The sequence below is a fragment of the Mustelus asterias genome, chromosome 2 (genome assembly GCF_964213995.1).
Source record: "Mustelus asterias chromosome 2, sMusAst1.hap1.1, whole genome shotgun sequence".
Taxonomy (NCBI): Eukaryota; Metazoa; Chordata; class Chondrichthyes; order Carcharhiniformes; family Triakidae; genus Mustelus; species Mustelus asterias.
In genome coordinates this window covers 160,765,375-160,782,251 of record NC_135802.1, presented here as the reverse complement: position 1 = coordinate 160,782,251, position 16,877 = coordinate 160,765,375, and the positions used below count along the sequence as shown (strand labels likewise).

Sequence of the window (16,877 nt, the reverse complement as noted above, 5' to 3'; positions counted from 1 at the left end):
AGTAACTACTACCATGAAATTAATGTCACTGTAATAATGTGCCTTTAAGCTGCAAGTTCTAAAAATGAAACAAATGCTTTGCTTTTCTCCTTCCTTGCTAATTTCTCAATTCCTTAGAATGTTATTAAATTCCACATCACACCCTTAACATAGTAAACAAATTCAGAAAGCCAAAACATCATTCAAAATTAAACTTTTTGTGATAAGCTTACAGTTAGAGTCTTCTGTTCTAACTCAATCTTTCTCATGATCTTAAAACTTTGGAATATTTTACCTTCCTCCTAAATTTTCAATGTCTTGCCCAAAGAATTATCACTATATCCTCATTGAATCTCATCTCCAATTTTACTTCAATCCTTCACCAGGTCTTTCACCAAAATAAACTCAATAACATTTCTTGTTAAAATGAAGAGCTTAAACAGGGAGCCCAGGAATTTCCTTGGTTGCCTTAATCATTTGCCATAACATCAGTCATTTAGACCATTACAGCAGGAGACCAGACAATCCCTATGGAAGTTCAGGCGAGAATGCACATTGCCAGCGGCGCTGTTGAGAAGGAATTGCTGAGCATAGGTGACTGGGTTTCCCTTAGTGCTGCTGAGTGGTCATCCCCAGGTTCGCTTCATCGGTTAGGCGGGACGGCATCTCACAGGATTCTCATTGTCTAGAGACAGCCTACCAAGGAGCACTGTGAAAAGATTTGACAGGGTGATGCTTCAGCACTAGGCAAAAGGCAATTGACCTTAAAAAGGGGCGGAATTGCCTCATTACAGGAAGGCAGAAACGGAGACCAGCTAATGGGATGCGTAGGTTAGAGGGATTAGCGGGGTAAATATGTGGGTTTACATGGATAGGTCCTGGGTGGGATTGTTGTCGGTGCAGATGCGATGGACCGAAAGGCCTCCTTCTGCACTGTAGAGTTTCTATGATTCTTCTATGATTCTAAGGTGGTGCAAATCAAATTGGAGGAAAAAGAGGTTTCTCCAAAACTTTCTCTCTCCCCTGTGGACATGGATGTCACTGATGTCACTACCCTGGGATCATCTATTTGGGAAGTGGCAGAAAAAAGGTAAAAAAAGAGAGGCAAACGAGTGAGGAGACCAAACAGCATGCACCACCAACATTTACTTGAATGGTTAGAGGCGGTTAACAGCAGTCCTGGCAAAACACGGGGTGGAAAATCTACAACAGCCACATTTTCCTGTCACCATCTTTCTCACCATGGAATGGCATAGCAGACAAAATTCCAGTCAGGTAATCATGAACCTTATTTTCATTATTAAAAGTGTGCTGACGTGATCCCAAGGCTTGTGCATTATTTCAACTGCCATGTTGATCTAGATAAAAAGTAATGAACGACATTCTGTCTGTCAATTTTGACTTGCATTTCAACCTAATTTGATCCAGAATCAAATGAGTGTCCACGTAAGTAAGTTGTATGAAAATTTAATTGTGCAATTTTGAATTATTTAATGGTACAATTCAGATCATGAGCATGAACAAAAATATTCAAAAAGATTGGGAAGGTGATTAAGATACACAAAAACAGCAAACTTAGGCAAATATTTAATCTTTTTTTTTAAAGAAAGGTGATATTTAATGATAACAAAGTTCATACCGTAAATTGTTCCAATATTTGCATGGTATTTGTTAGCATGCAGTCAGCTTTGAACTGGTCGCTGTTGTTTAAATACTCCAAAGGTAAAATGCCCTATCAGAAATAAAACATCGATGAAAAATTGGTGCATGAGACACAAAATGAATTATCCAAATATTTGAAAGTTACATTGCATTTCTGAAAACAATTTAAGAGATCATTTTACTTGGGCTATATTCATTCTAAGTACAAAATGCCTTTGTTTTCCTTAAAATACAATTAGAGTCATAGAGGTTTACAGCTTGGAAACAGGCCCCTCGGCCCAACTTGTCCATGCTGCCCTTTTTTTTAAACACTAAGCTCGTCCCAATTGCCAGCATTTGGCCCATATCCCTCCATACCCATATTACCCAATGTAACTGTCAAAATGCTTTTTCAAAGACAAAATTGTACCCGTCTCTACTACTACCTCTGGCAGCTTGTTCCAGACACTCACCACCCTGTGTGTGAAAAAATTGCCCCTCTGGATCCTTTTGTATCGCTCCCCTCTCACCTTAAACCTATGCCCTCTAGTTTTAGACTCCCCTACCTTTGGGAAAAGATATTGACTATCGAGCTGATCTACCACCCTCATTATTTTATAGACCTCTGTAAGATCACCCCTCAACCTCCTCCGCTCCAGAGAAAAAAGTCCCAGTCTATCCAGCCTCTCCTTATAACTCAAACCATCAAGTCCCAGTTACATTCTAGTAAATCTTTGCTGCACCCTTTCTAGTTTAATAATATCCTTTCTATAATAGTATGAAACAAATTATAGATAAAATAAAGAAATGAGCGACATTGTCTAAACAGGACAGCTGTCAGATTTCATATCGCATCTTGTATTTTTGAATAATAGGATGTAGTCTTATGAATTTACAGTGTGGCTGAATTACAACTGATCAAAAGTTCTTTCTAGTAGCATAAACAAACAAAGAAATATAGTTGACATTGCTAATCCACTTTAAGTTAAATAATTTAGAAATAAACCGTGTAATTTTGTCCATCATGAGATAAAGATGCGTAGTTTTCTAATTTGTAACAGACTTGATGGACCAGCTGGTCTCTCCCTACCTGTCAATTCTGTATAATCATCAATTTCATATGAACTTAATTTGGCACATTCTTACATTATTACATGTTACACGGCCTCCCCTCAAAAGCCTTTTTGATTCTTTGAATGGCAGCATCCTTTACATGCAGGAGGAGAAAATCAAGGTTTATAAAGTAGAAAATAAGTCATTATTGGGCTATTTATGACTTTTCTTTCTTTTCAACACAGCACACTTTAAAGGCTGATGATACTATTTTCCCTGCTTTGGCATCAAGCATTGATGGCATTGCCTGAACTATTTCTGTCAGTGTGTCACTTCATTCCATGGTGAAGACAGGCCAGTTAATACCAAAGAGAGTTGATCTAAGCACAATATTTGTACTGGCTAAACCTCACACTAATGACAGCAAGGACCAGAGTCCATTCAAAAGAATGATCTGGTTTTGTAGCACTTATCAAGTAGATTGTTTTTACAAGTCAACAGACACCACAAACTTTGCTTGGACTTGCTCGTCAGTGAGGGTATCTGCACACAGACGCTCCGGGTCCCAGTTGAGATCATGTTTCGAAAGGGTCTATGCCACCCCGCAAGTTATAGCCAAGACATTTTACATGGCTAACAGCTGCACAGAATGTATTACAGAATACACTTTGTCTTGATTATTATTATCACATGTTTTGGTATGCAATGAAAGTATTGTTTCTTACGCGCTGTATAGACAAAACATACCGTTCATAGAGTATATAGAGGAGAAGGAAAGAATAGGGTGAGGCGAGAAATAAATGGACCATAGTGAACTGGGCAGAACAGTCAATGGGTAAAATACACGGACAAAAAGTAGGAGAAAACACTTGCATTTCTAATACGGCATTCAGGATCTCAGGACATTCCAAAGCATTTTGCTGCCAATGAAGAATCTTTTGAAATGCGGCCGCTGTTGTAATGTAGGAAATGCAGCAGCCAGAGAATGCTCACAACAGCAATGTAATTGGACCAGGTGTTGATTGAAGGATAAATATTGGTGAGAACATGGAGGATAACGCCCTCCCTTGCTCTTCTTCAGAACAGTGCCATGGAATGTTTTACATTCACCCGTGGAGGTAGACAAGGTCACATTTTAACATCTCATTTAATCGGGTCAGCCTAGACTTTCTGCTCAAGTTCTAAAATGGGACCTGGAACCCACAACCTCTCTGATTTATTTACTGCTACCAACTGAGTCACAGCTGGAACCAAAGTATTAAATCTTGTAACCTTGTGACATGGTTTGATAATTGGTTTGGTTTGAATTCGATGATCAGCCATGATCAAAATGAATGGCGGAGCAGGCTCGAAGGGCCAAATGGCCTACTCCTGCTTCTAGTTTCTATGTTTCTATAACTGATTGGGGATTTGGGATAAAGGCTGACTAGCAGGTGTGGGGGGTGTTCTCCAAGAATCTATACTCCAGTTTTTCACTTTTCTTTTTATACATTCGTGGGACACGGGCGTCACTAGCTGGCTAGCATTTATTGCCCATCCCTAGATGCCCAAGGGCAGTTGAGAGTCACCCACATTGCTTTGGCTCTGGAGTCACATGTAGGCCAGACCAGGTAAGGGTGGCAGATTTCCTTCTCTAAAAGGAAATTAGTGAATGAAATGGATTTTTCCGACAATCGGCAATGGTTTCATGGTCACCAGTAGATTCTTAATTCCAGATATTTTTTATTGAATTCAAATTCCACCACCTGCCGTGGCGGGATTCGAACCCAGGTCCCCAGAACATTAGCTGAGCTTCTGGATTAATAGTCTAGCGATAATACCACTCGGCCATCGCCTCCCCAGGTTAATGACATGGTTGCAGCAATGGAGATTGTATATCCAAGTTTGCAGACAACACCAAGTTCAGAGGCGATTGAAAACAGAAATGATACTGAAAAACCAAAGTGAGTGGGCAACAGGAGCTCAACACTGGGAGATAGCATGTCATCCACATATGATCCGAGAATGTCAAATCAAAATATTTTCCTAATGATGAGATGTGGAGGACCAAAAGTACTTGGATATTTAAAGCTCGTGCACAGATACAAAAAGTAGTTTTAAAAAGACAAACAGAATGTTAGTTTTTATCTCAAGACAAAAGTGAGGAAGTTGCCTTGCCTCATTCCTTTCAGTGTGTCAAAGGTAAATATCCATTGTAAAGTTGATGAGGAAATTCTGCAAAGATTTGGGCTGGAAGGTATTATTTAGAGGTTGGATATGACACCGCAGCCTTATAACATTCAGGGTGTGGTGTCTACCTTTGTTGACTAGTTTGCAAAAAAGCAGTTCTGCTGAAGGCAGCTGATGAGGATATCCTGATAAATGGCAAAAGTGCTAGAAAGACTTACCTAAAGGTTGAGTAATCGACCACAGGCTGACATATTTACTGTTTGGTGTCTACGTTATTGATTGGGTTGCAAAAAATTAAGTAGTTATTATGGAGCTTTGTGGAACACACAGCACAGGTGTGCACCTGAGGCATTGGCATCTTTTCTCTTTGTGGGTGCTACCAAAGCATTAACTTCTCTTTTCTCTTTATAAAGACGCTGACAGACCGGCTGTGTATTTTCCAGCATTTTCTGGGGGCGTTTTCTCCAGATTTCCACTACTTCTTTCTTTTTGTTTGTTCATCTTGAGATGAATGGTGGTGTGTATGATGTTAGACGTAACGAGTGGTATGCCACGGGCCTTGGGTTTTTACAATTTATATAAAAGACTGATGTTCCCAAAGATAGACAGGAAAGTAAGTTGTGAAGAGAATGTATGGGGGCTACAAAGGAATGTAGATAGGTTAAGTAAGTGGGCAAAAATCTGGCAAATGGAGTATAATGTGGGGAAAATGTGAAATTATCTATTTTGGCAGGAAGAATAAAGTAGCAGATTGTCTAAATAGTGAGATGGAAGAGCTTGGAAGAGCTTGGAGATGCAAAAGGATCTTGGTGTCCTTGCTGCACGAGTGACAAAAGGTTAGCACACAGGTAGAACATGTAATTAGGTAAGCAAGTAAAATATTATTAGTTATTGCAAGGGGAATTGATTACAAGAGTGGAGAGGTTATGCTTCTGTTATACAGGACACTGGTGAGACCACATCATGAGTACTGTGCACAGTATTGGCCTCCTTACTTAAGGAAGGATACAAACGCGTTATAAGCAGTTCAGAGAAGGTTTGCTAGACTGATACCTGGAATGGGCAGGTTGTCTTCTAAGAAAGGCTGAACAGCCTAAACTTGTATCCACTGGAGTTTAGAACAGTAAGAGGCAACTTGATGTGAACACAAGATCCTGAGGGATCTTGAGCAGTTTTGGGCCCCATACCTAAGGATGTGCTGGCCTTGGAAAGGGTCCAGAGGTTCACAAGAATGATCCCTGGAATGAAGAGCTTGTCATATGAGGAACGGTTGAGGACTCTGGGTCTGTACTCGTTGGAGTACAGAAGGACAAGGGGGTATCTTATTGAAAGTTACAGGATATTGCGAGGCCTGGATAGGGTGGATGTGGAGAGGATGTTTCCACTAGTGGGAAAAACTAGAACCAGAGGGCACAATCTCAGGCTAAAGGGACGATCCTTTAAAACGGAGATGAGGAGGAATTTCTTCAGCCAGAGAGTGGTGAATCTGTGGAACTCTTTGCCGCAGAAGGCTGTGGAGGCCAGGTCATTGAGTGTCTTTAAGACAGAGATAGATAGGTTCTTGATTAATAAGGGGATCAGGGGTAATGGGGAAAAGGCAGGATAATGGGGCTGAGAAAAATATCAGCCATGATTGAATGGCGGAGCAGACTCGATAGGCCAAGTGGCCTATTTCTGCTCCTATGGTCTTGATAGAGTGAATATGGAAAGGATATTTCCTGTTGTGGGAGAATCTAGAACTAGGAGTCACTATAAAAAAAAAGGGGGTTGCCCACTTAAGACAAAGACAAGGAGAATTATTTTCTCTCCGAGGATCATGAGTCTTTGATACTCCTTTCTTAAAAGTAGGGTAGAAGCAGAATCTTTCAACATTTTTAAAGGCTGAGTTAGATAGATTCTTGATAAGCAAGAGGGTGAAAGGTTATTGAGGGTAGGTGGGAATGTGGAGTTGAGGTTAAATTAGATCAGCCAGGATCTTATTGAATGGTGGAGCAGACACAAGTAGCCCCCTCTTGAACCTAATTTGCATGTTCTTATGATCGGAATCAAAACAAATTCCTTTCACCTGCTGCTTGCTTAACAAACGCCCAAACCCATGAACATCTGTTGTCTCCTGACCAATCCTCTTTGACAGGGGGTGTGTCTAGGGTGAGATAGAAGACTGCAGGCGATGGGAGATTGGAACCAATCCAAAACATTAAATTTAGTGTGTAACCCAACTCATTGCTTGTAACATGACAGGATTCTGTCTCCTGAAATCACATGTTGGAGATATTGGACACCCAAAGTTGCACACCTAGTTTTTTTGCCTCGTTTCTGCCATGAATAAGGTTCTGGGCTGCTGACAGAGCCTCACGTGAATAAGCCCTAATTATCACATAAATACAAAATCAAATCACACTTATTAGCAAGTCTGATTATGTAGTGACTACCTCTTTAAGAAATGAACACAAAATATTAGCTTACCACAGAATTTAGAGGGAAGGGAATCCCAATGAGAGCAGCCATCAGTGGAGCTATATCAGCCTATGCAAGCAAAACAGAAACAATTAATTGTAACTTGTTGTGGTGAACAGAACTAATAAAGTAACGTAAACCCCAATAGTTTTTTCAAAAATCCAACATTTAAATAACTGTTAAATAATTATGATTGAAGTTGATATTACGGTTCAGAAGACAAATTAGATGATGAAAATTAACAGATCATCGCTGTTTCCCAACTTGCCAATCAAGAGAATAAGCAGAGACTGGTTTGAAAATGTGTTGCTGACGCCAAATTCACCCATCATGAGCTGCTGGAATGGTGTCCCTAAACTTTTGTCCCCTTCCTCAGGAAGCATTTTTCACTTCAGTGGTGCCCATCTTTGACTGGGGCAGACTACATGGGCATTTGTTATGGATCTACAACCAAACAGCCGGTGTAAAGTCCTGCACCACCAGGCAGTACGTATTCTGGCAAAATGGTCACCTACACTGAGTTCAGAGCACTGGTTTGCCAATCATTCTTCACTAAGAAATTACAAATAAAACTGGTTTTAGATAGGGATTGAAAATGAGCTCCAGAAGAGGAGATAAAAGGAAAATTATAAATATTTTCAACCATTCAAGCTTTACTATAATTCCTAAGAGAACAATATTTTGAAATATTAACTTGATACATTAGAGACTTATTTGGTAAACGCATCAAAAGGTTTGCACTTTGAGAAAATAATTACTTGGCAGTTTCCAGTAAAATGAAAGTTTCTGTGAGGTAGTGTAACAGTCATCTTGTTCACTTAATGGTTAAATGCTAATCACAGCTTTTCTGTGCAAGGTATACGGTACTCTTGTTCATTCATAGAATTATCGAATAATAGAGGATAGGAGACCGAGAGAGGCTGGATGGCCAGACCTTGTTCCCCTTTCTTCTGCTGAAGAGTTAATATCTTTGTACTTGGATTTTCAGAGCCCAAAGAATATTGTGGTTTTTTTTCTGTGGTGATATTTAGAATGGAATTTCAAACCCTGAGCAAGTTAAGGGTTTTTACCTGATTTACATCAAATCTCTTCCAGTCATTTAGTTTCCATTCTGAAAAAAACCAGCAAAACAAGATTTTAGATGTACACCAAAATAATCTTTGATTCTTCCCCAACCCCGCAACCTCGAATGTTAAAGTTTAAAGTTTATTTATTATTGTCACAAGTAGGCTTATATTAACACTGCAATGAAGTCACTGTGAAAATCCCCTAGTCGCCACACTCCGGCGCCAGTTCAGGTACACCGAGGGAGAATTTAGCACTGCCAACACACCTAACCAGCACGTCTTTCAGACTGTGGGAGGAAACCGGAGCACCCGGAGGAAACCCAAGTAGACACAGGGAAAACATGCAAACTCTGCACAGACAGTGACCCAAGGCGGGAATCGAACCCTGGTCTCTGGCGTTGTGAGGCAGCAGTGCTAACCACTGTGCCACCGTGCCGCCCTTAGCACATTTCTGGTGAGTGAAGTTGGAAACTGCCTCAGGAACAGACTCTACTGTAACTCCTCTCTCTGATTCCCACCTTGAGCCTGAATAACCCTGCTGGCTGCGCGTGGAGGTATATGATGCTCATAAATGAGAAATTATAGAAATATACCCTGCAGAAAATTATCCTGAAACTCTTGGCCTGAGCCAGCCAGTGGTCCGTTCACTCCAGCTCCCCAGGCGACCAAAGGGGTGAGGGTTTCTGAGGGGTGGCCTGCACCGTGCGAACCTGTAACAGCAAAGAAATTTAGTGATTAGACATTAAGGAAAATCGGTCCTCTGCAATTTTTACACACACATATATACACCGTGCACTACTTTTTCTAGGGTGTCAATTTGTTTCTCCCGTACAGACTTTGCTCAGTAGTTGGGCAAGAAGGTTATTTTATGGAGAAATCTCACTGTTGAGAGTCAGGCCAATTCTTGCTGCCTCCTGTTCACAGTCGCCTCCCACCTCCACCTCCCCAGCCCACCCCCCACCCACACTTTGGGCAGTTATTGTTCCCACCACAAAACATGGTAGAGCCTAATAAATTGACAAGAGTAAAATGGATGTTGGTGGGACACCCAACACCACTTTCGCTTCAAGTCACCTTACCAATGCTACTTCCTCAACCCACCCACAAACCCTAGGTTTGTACAGGTCAGGAACCTACCCTTCCACCCACTTCACCAATGTCAGGTGTGTGCCACTTCAGGCTGGCTGACTCAGCTTCATAGGCCATTTAGAGCAATTTCTTTAGCTGGTAATATGGGTTTCTTGGATATACCTTCCTGCTAGGAAGAGCACTTTGCCCATTAGTCAGTGCAGCTTTAGGGTGAGTTTGCTGATGCCACAACTGTAGAGGGCGCACTTGCTACACCTGCAATTGCAATGCCTCCAACATCACTTTCAATGAAGTCCAAGGCAGCTGTCTGCACCAAAGATGGCACTGACCAAACTCAGCTGGGAAAAGAAACACTACTCCCATCATCCCTACCTTGAGCATATGCCTGCTTGCCACCCATAACCTAAACCCATAGTGCCTCCTGCTCCTCTCCACAGCCCGTGCCACACTCCTAATCCCTCACCACCCTGCTCACTTGAGGGGTGGTGAGGGGGAGATGGCCAGGGCTTGGGAAAGGGATGGCTGGTGAGAGGTCAGGAAAGGGTTGGCTAGTGGGAGGTGGGTGGGTTCAGAAGGGCGGCAAGGGTTGGGGAGAGGGATGGAGAATACTCGGGAGAGGGGCAGTAAGTGGGAGTGAAGGCGAGAAACGGGGAGGTGGCAAGAAGGTGACAAGCAGAAGAGAACAACAGACCAAAATAATGGCGTCAGCAGTGGGAAAAACCACACCTGGAATGAGTGTCAAATGGACAAACACAACTGTTCCTCTTTGGTGGCAGGAGTTACATTTTATCCTTTACAAAGATATCCGCCATTACCCAGTAAGCACATTGGTGCCACGACAGATGCAATCTATTGTCTAAGTATTCAGAACATCAGCAGATTGATGGTCACATAACGTTGGGTAATAAGTGACAACATAAAGAGTGTAGAGTAATAACATCACACTCCCAGTGTCACCTAGAGGTGCAGCGCCCTTGGAAAACTGACACCATCTAACTATTACTTAATAGAAAAATAAATGTCAATGCGCTATAAACTATACACTATTATCCAGCAGGAGTCCAGAACTAGGGGTCATAGTTTAAGGATAAGGGGTAAACCTTAAGTATGTTTCTGTGTAACATCAATGGTCTTACCCCAATCTGTCATCCCATGATCAGAAGTGTAGATGAAGGCAGTCTTCTTATCATTTCTGTAGAAGTCTTCAATGACAGAAACAACTTCCTGAATACCTTTATCTACAGTTCGGATATTTTCCTTGTATTCGCTGAATAATCAACATTCAGAATCAATTGTTAGAAAAGGGAAATTTACACAATGTCTGTAAATTACAGTAAAAGGCTTACACTTACAGAGCACCTTCCACAACCTCAGGATGTTCCAAATTTGTTTCACTGCCAATGAAGTACTTTTGAAGTGTAGTCATCGTTGTAATACAGGAAACAATTTGAACACAGCACGCCCCCACAAACAGCAAATGACCAGATAATCTGTTTTTGTTGAGAGATAAATATTGGCCAGGACACAGGGGAAAACTTCCTGGTTGTCTTCAAAATAGTGCAATGGGGTCGTTTACGTCCAGCTGAGAGAGCAGATGTGACCTCAGTTCAACATCTCAGCTGAAAGGCTCATCCTGACTCAAAACATTGGTTCTATTCTCTCTTCACAGATGTTGCCTGACCTGCTGAGTTTCTCCAGCATTTTCTGGACAACTTTAAACCTCCTGACAGTTGACAATGTGATTTAACTGAGCAATCCCTCAGACAGAATATGACTTAAAATAGAAGACGTACAGGTGACAGATCCTATGTATGCTTAACCCTGTTTGCTTTATCTATGGTAAGAAGTCTCACAACACCAGGTTAAAGTCCAACACGTTTATTTGGTAGCACGAGCTTTCAAAGCATTACCCCTTCATCAGGTGAGTGGAGAGTTGGGTTCACAAACAGGGCATATATAGGCACAGACTCAATTACAAGATAATGGTTGGAATGTGAGTCTTAACAGGTAATCAAGTCTTTACAGGTGCAGACAATGTGAGTGGAGAGAGGTTTAACTATCTATGCAAAGACTTCATTTTAAGATATTTCTGTCTATGCAATTACATTTAAATACTAGACTGGAGGGGTTAACTAACACTGCTAATCTGACTACATTTTAGAATTCAGAAGGCTAAAAGATAGCTGAAAATTGACTGCATTCTTGGAGAGTACACAGCAGACAAACACGTTTTTGATATCGGCAACTGCAAGACCTGCTTTTGCAGACAGAGTAAGAAGTCTCACAACACCAGGTTAAAGTCCAACAGGTTTATTTGGTAGCAAAAGCCACTAGCTTTCGGAGCGCTGCTCCTTCGTCAGGTAAGTGGGAGTTCTGTTCACAAACAGGGCATATAAAGACACAAACTCAATTTACAAAATAATGGTTGGAATGCGAGTCTTTACAGGTAATCAAGTCTTAAAATGTATAGACAATGTGAGTGGAGAGAGGGTTAAGCACAGATGCATTCCTCGAGTGTTAGCATGTGGAAAATCCATCAGAAAAAACACTCGGTAAAAATATTTCCAATCGATCACGTGTCAGAGATAGTGAAATCTGTAAATCAAGAACAATTTAGGGACAGGTGCCAGTTGCCCTTCATTGGCAAGTGCCCATTTCTGCAATATGGTCAGTGTGCACTGCAAACATTTAATAGAATGGGAAGCTATTTACCCAGCAACCATAGTGGCAAATAAATCATTCTGTCCCCGGGAGCATGCTGTGGTAGAGCAGTTTCAATGCCACTATGGATGCTGGGCGATGAGCCCCCCATTACACAAAAGCTAATTCTTTCAGAAAATCCGCTGTTGCCTTGCAATAACCCGTGTACCCTGTGTTTTAAGATCTAAAAGCTGCTTGGTGTACTGAGTGTGGCAGTTTGTTATTTGCTTGTGCCCGTGGTTTCAGAGGGTCTCTTGTACTTGATACCATGCAAGGTAATTGTGTCTCTCTGTAGATGAACGTTTCTCGTGGAAGTATTTCTTCAGGGGTGGGGAGGGGTATCAGTATTGGAGGCTTCACTGTCCATAAAGCTCCGGGTTCAAGTCCCACTCCAAGGACTTTTGGCCAAGGGAAGTGTGTGCATAATGTGGCCAAACAGGTTGATTATCAGCCCGTAAATCCTTCCAACACACTTGATGCTTGGCGGTAATGAGCAGGAGAGTTTTCTGTTCAACCAGGCTGCAGAAGGCACTGAGATACTTTACCAAGCATAATCATGAACCACTCCACTGGAAGTGCATGGGCATCAATGCCCTCTTAGGGCATGATACCAGGAGGAGGAATACTATTAACATCTGCTGGATTAATGGGATATCAGTGAAAAAGGAAATTATACCATTGTATTTTAGCAATCAAAATATAAACGAGATAGTCACTAACAAATTCCAAAGGAAATTCAGGAGAAACTTATTTACCCAGTGAGTGGAATATGCTAGCACAAATACTTCCTTGGCTAAGGAGAGGTGGTGGAGCAGTGGTATTGCCACTGGGCTAGTAATCCAGAGACCCAGGTTCAAATGGCAGATGGTGAAATTTGAATTCAATAAATATCTGGAATTAAAAGTCTAACGATCACCATGAAACCATTATCACTCGTCAAAAAAACCCATCTGGTTCACTAATGCCCTGGTTATGTCCTACATGTGACTCCACATTTTAAATGCCCTCTGAAATGACCGAGCAAGCTGCTTAGTTCAAGGGCAATTAGGGATGGGCAACAAATGCTGGCCCAGCCACACATCGCATGAACCAATATAAAAATGTTAAGCACTTTCGGGCACCCAGAAGTCGAGAAAGGTACATCTTTTCTTCCTTATTCTGAACGTTGGGAAGAATGTGGATTATGGGCAGCACGGTGGTTAGCACTGCTGCCTCACAGCGCCAGGAACCCAGGTTCAATTCCAGCATTGGGTCACTGTCTGTGCGGAGTTTGCACATTCTCCCTGTATCTGTGTGGGTTTCCTCCGGGTGCTCCGGTTTCCTCCCACAATCCAAAGATGTGCGGGTTAGGTTGATTGGCCATGCTAAATTGTCCCTTAATGTCAAGGGGATTAAGAGTGTAAATATCTGGGGTTACAGGATAGGACTAGGGTGGGATTGTTGTTGGTCCAGGCTTGACAGGCCGAATGGCCTCCTTCTGCACTGTAGGGCTGTATGATTCTATGATGAATTCTGCTGGCACTGCGTTCCCTCAGTGGGAGAGCTAACTGGAGATTGCAACGTGCGTTAAGATTGGAAAGAATTTAAAAATAAATTTCTTAAAATCCTGTCAAACACGTTAGTCTTGCCATATGTCTCTGTATCATTTATGTTCTCAAGTGTTGTCTTATTTCAGACCAGGAAGTAGAAAGGGTAATTTGAGTGCAAGTGCATCAAAATCCTGCGTATAAATGTAATTTGCACAGCAGATATATTCCAGTTAGTTTAGAAACACTAACAATTTTGGATCTGACACACGAGTTAGAATGGCAGACTAGCTTTTAAGCTAGTTCTCAACAGACTGTTTGCAGGCAGCTAATAAGCTTATGACTGATCCCGTTTCAGAGGCACACAGATTTGTGACAGGATTTATCTTCATTTAGCACCCAATTGTCAACAGAAAAAACATTTTCTCACAAATAGGCAAGGGCCCAATAGCAGTCTGTCCTACTCATCCCAAGGGAGCGTTTGTTAATTTCCCACGACACCATATGCCCACAAAATACATTAAAAATCACCGCTGAGATATAATGACATAAAACCACATCCATCACCCTACATTTAAAAAGTAATCAAAGCCCAATAATGGTAATGGACGTAAACAATAATAAGACTTGTAAAATTTTAGCTTGTATTGTGTAGATTTTTAGATGCCAGAATGGAAGTTGGCAGCTAACCTAAAAGATTTGAGTGGCTCACACATCTCAGTGCCTCTCTCTGTATTCTTTCTCTAGCGTTTTGCTGCTTGCAGGTTGCACTAGTTATATTAAGACCAATATAGTGCTATGTGCCAAGTGTTGGATCAATTGCAAGCAGCAGGAGGAAGGTGATGAAAGGAGTTTCAACAATATGCTTTTCTGTTGTGGAATTCCACATGCTGTTATAACAGGAAGTCACTGTAAAGTAGAATAGGTTTGAGGCATCTTCGCGAGCCACTGTAAACTAAAGGATATAGCTCATCTTCTGTCTCTGCATGGTATGCCACACTTCAGTAATTATTTTTAGCAATACAAATTGCTTACAACACAGAAAAAGGCCATTCAGTCCTGGAAGTCTGTGCCAGCATTTATACTTCACATGAGCCTCCACCCACTCCTCTTCATCCAACTGCATTAACATATCCTTCTACCCCTTTCTCCCTCATGTGCTAATCTGATTCCAAATAAACCTGTTGGACTTTAACCTGGTGTTGTGAGACTTCTTACTGTGCTTACCCCAGTCCAATGCCGGCATCTCCACATCATGTGCTAATCTAGCTTACCTTCAATGAATCGATACAAATTGTCTTAGCTACTTCTGGAAGCAAATTGCACAATCTAAACACACTCTGCATGAAGAGGATTCTGCTGAAATTGTATTTGTACTGGGCTATCGTATAATTATGGCCCCTAGTTCTGGTTTCACTTGTAAGTGGTAATATCTTCTTTACATTTACCCTATCAAGCCCTTTCACAATTCTGAGGGCCTCCAGCAGGTCACCCCTCAGTCTTTTCTAAAGAAAACAGCCTCATTTCACAGTAGCCTTTTTGTAAACTGAGTCTATTTTTTTTACATGTAAATCCTTCAAACTCTCGCAGGAATATTTCTGGATATGCACCAGATGTTACCAGCATCACTTACACCTGGGCTGCTAGATGCATCATGCTGTGAGGACGCCAGTTCAGGACTGGCTGTTTTTGCATTTCATTGTATCAGCTATTTCACCCAAGCAGCACCAGGAGCTTCGGCTTAACACCTTGTCTAAAAAGTGGCAATCAGAGGCCGATGGAACGTAAATATCATGTAGTTATTCGCACTCAGTAATCATAGCTTTGCTTAGCCCTTCATTCCAGATACCATTCTGGACTTCTATCAAGGAAAGTAGCCTTTCCTAAATAAAATCAGTAAATGCTGGTAAAATTCAACAGGTCTGGTACATCTATAGAGTAAGAAACGTTTCAAGTCCAACATGAATCTTCTTTGGTCTTTCCTAAGGTGGGATCACACACTGGAGGATAACTTTCTTTCAACTAGCACCTACATTGCTTGCAAGTTCTATCCTTCATACCACAAGACCCAGCATGCCATCAACATCTGATCTCTGGAGAACTTATTTTTAAGGAGAGTACAGAGACGGTGGAAGGGGCGTGGAAGCTTTTGACAAGGTACCAAATACGGAACTTTTGACCAAGACTAACGGGCATGGAATTAGGGGGAAGGTTTCAGAAAGTCCAGTCAAAAGTGAGGAAAATTTAAGGGCAGTTTCTCAGAAAGCTTGCAAATGGACTGCAGTCTCTACAGGGTTCGCTGCTGTGACATCTGTTCCCTATACACATCAATGATTTGCAGACAGGGCTTGAAGTAATGACGGATGGTGGCCAAATCCGCCGCTGATACTAAAACAGGAAGCATGGAAAATCATTCTAAGGATCATAGGAAACTGCAATGGGCTAGCAATGGTGAAGTGATGAAAATAGTCATAAAAAGGGACACTTCAATGCCTTTTACAAACACTATCCCCATTAGTCTTTACAAACTTTTAGTCAGAAATCCATCAATCTTTACCTTAAACATACTCAACGACTGAGCTTCCACAGCCTCTGGGTAGAGAATTCCAAAAAAGCACAACCCACACTTGGAACTTTTGTGCATGTGGAAGTTAAAACACTAGCATGGACTGTCCTCATGTAAATATTTGTCATTCCACATGACCTTCCGTACCTGTGAGTTAGATTTTAATAACTTAATCTCCAAACGCTTAACCTTTTGTGTATTAAACTGTAATTACAACCCTCGTTCTTGCATCCAAACTTATTAACAATCACTTTATGTTAGACTGTATTTGCCATCATTTCACCCATTCTCTTTATCCATGCTCCTTTCGAATATTTTTTCCTCCTATCTTGATCATATATATCCACTAGTATCAACTACAAACATTTATAATGCTCTCAAATCTCAGCTACGTGCATTTGGAATGGATGATGTCGTCTTACTCCAATAAATTTCCCTTTTATGTTGCTATGTTATGTCTAATTTATCTAGTAATCGTATTAAATTAATCGCATTGAATGCCTGTTGGGTTGCTGACAGGAAAGTGGAGTTGAAGCAATGAGATAAGCCATGGTCTTACCTTATGGTGGGGTTGGCCATTCAGCTCCTCAAGCCTACTCCTAATTCTGGTGTTCTTGTGTACCTTCTGAA

The 16,877-nt window shown here is 41.4% G+C and overlaps 1 protein-coding gene across 14 annotated transcripts in view; it reads right to left on the bottom strand.

Annotated features, from left to right (window-relative positions):
• pign (phosphatidylinositol glycan anchor biosynthesis, class N) overlaps positions 1-16,877 on the bottom strand; it is a 122,217-nt gene that overhangs the window by 81,660 nt on the left and 23,680 nt on the right. For all 14 annotated transcript variants that reach the window (XR_013495673.1, XR_013495672.1, XR_013495668.1 and 11 more), the window contains 5 exons: positions 10,592-10,722; positions 8,960-9,076; positions 8,370-8,410; positions 7,309-7,368; positions 1,619-1,711 (listed from right to left, as the gene is read on the bottom strand). Coding sequence is in view for 9 of the 14 variants with exons in the window: in XM_078199925.1 (XP_078056051.1) it covers positions 1,619-1,711; positions 7,309-7,368; positions 8,370-8,410; positions 8,960-9,076; positions 10,592-10,722 (442 nt within the window). In the remaining 5 variants the exon portion in view is untranslated. The remainder of the gene's footprint in view (positions 1-1,618; positions 1,712-7,308; positions 7,369-8,369; positions 8,411-8,959; positions 9,077-10,591; positions 10,723-16,877) is intronic.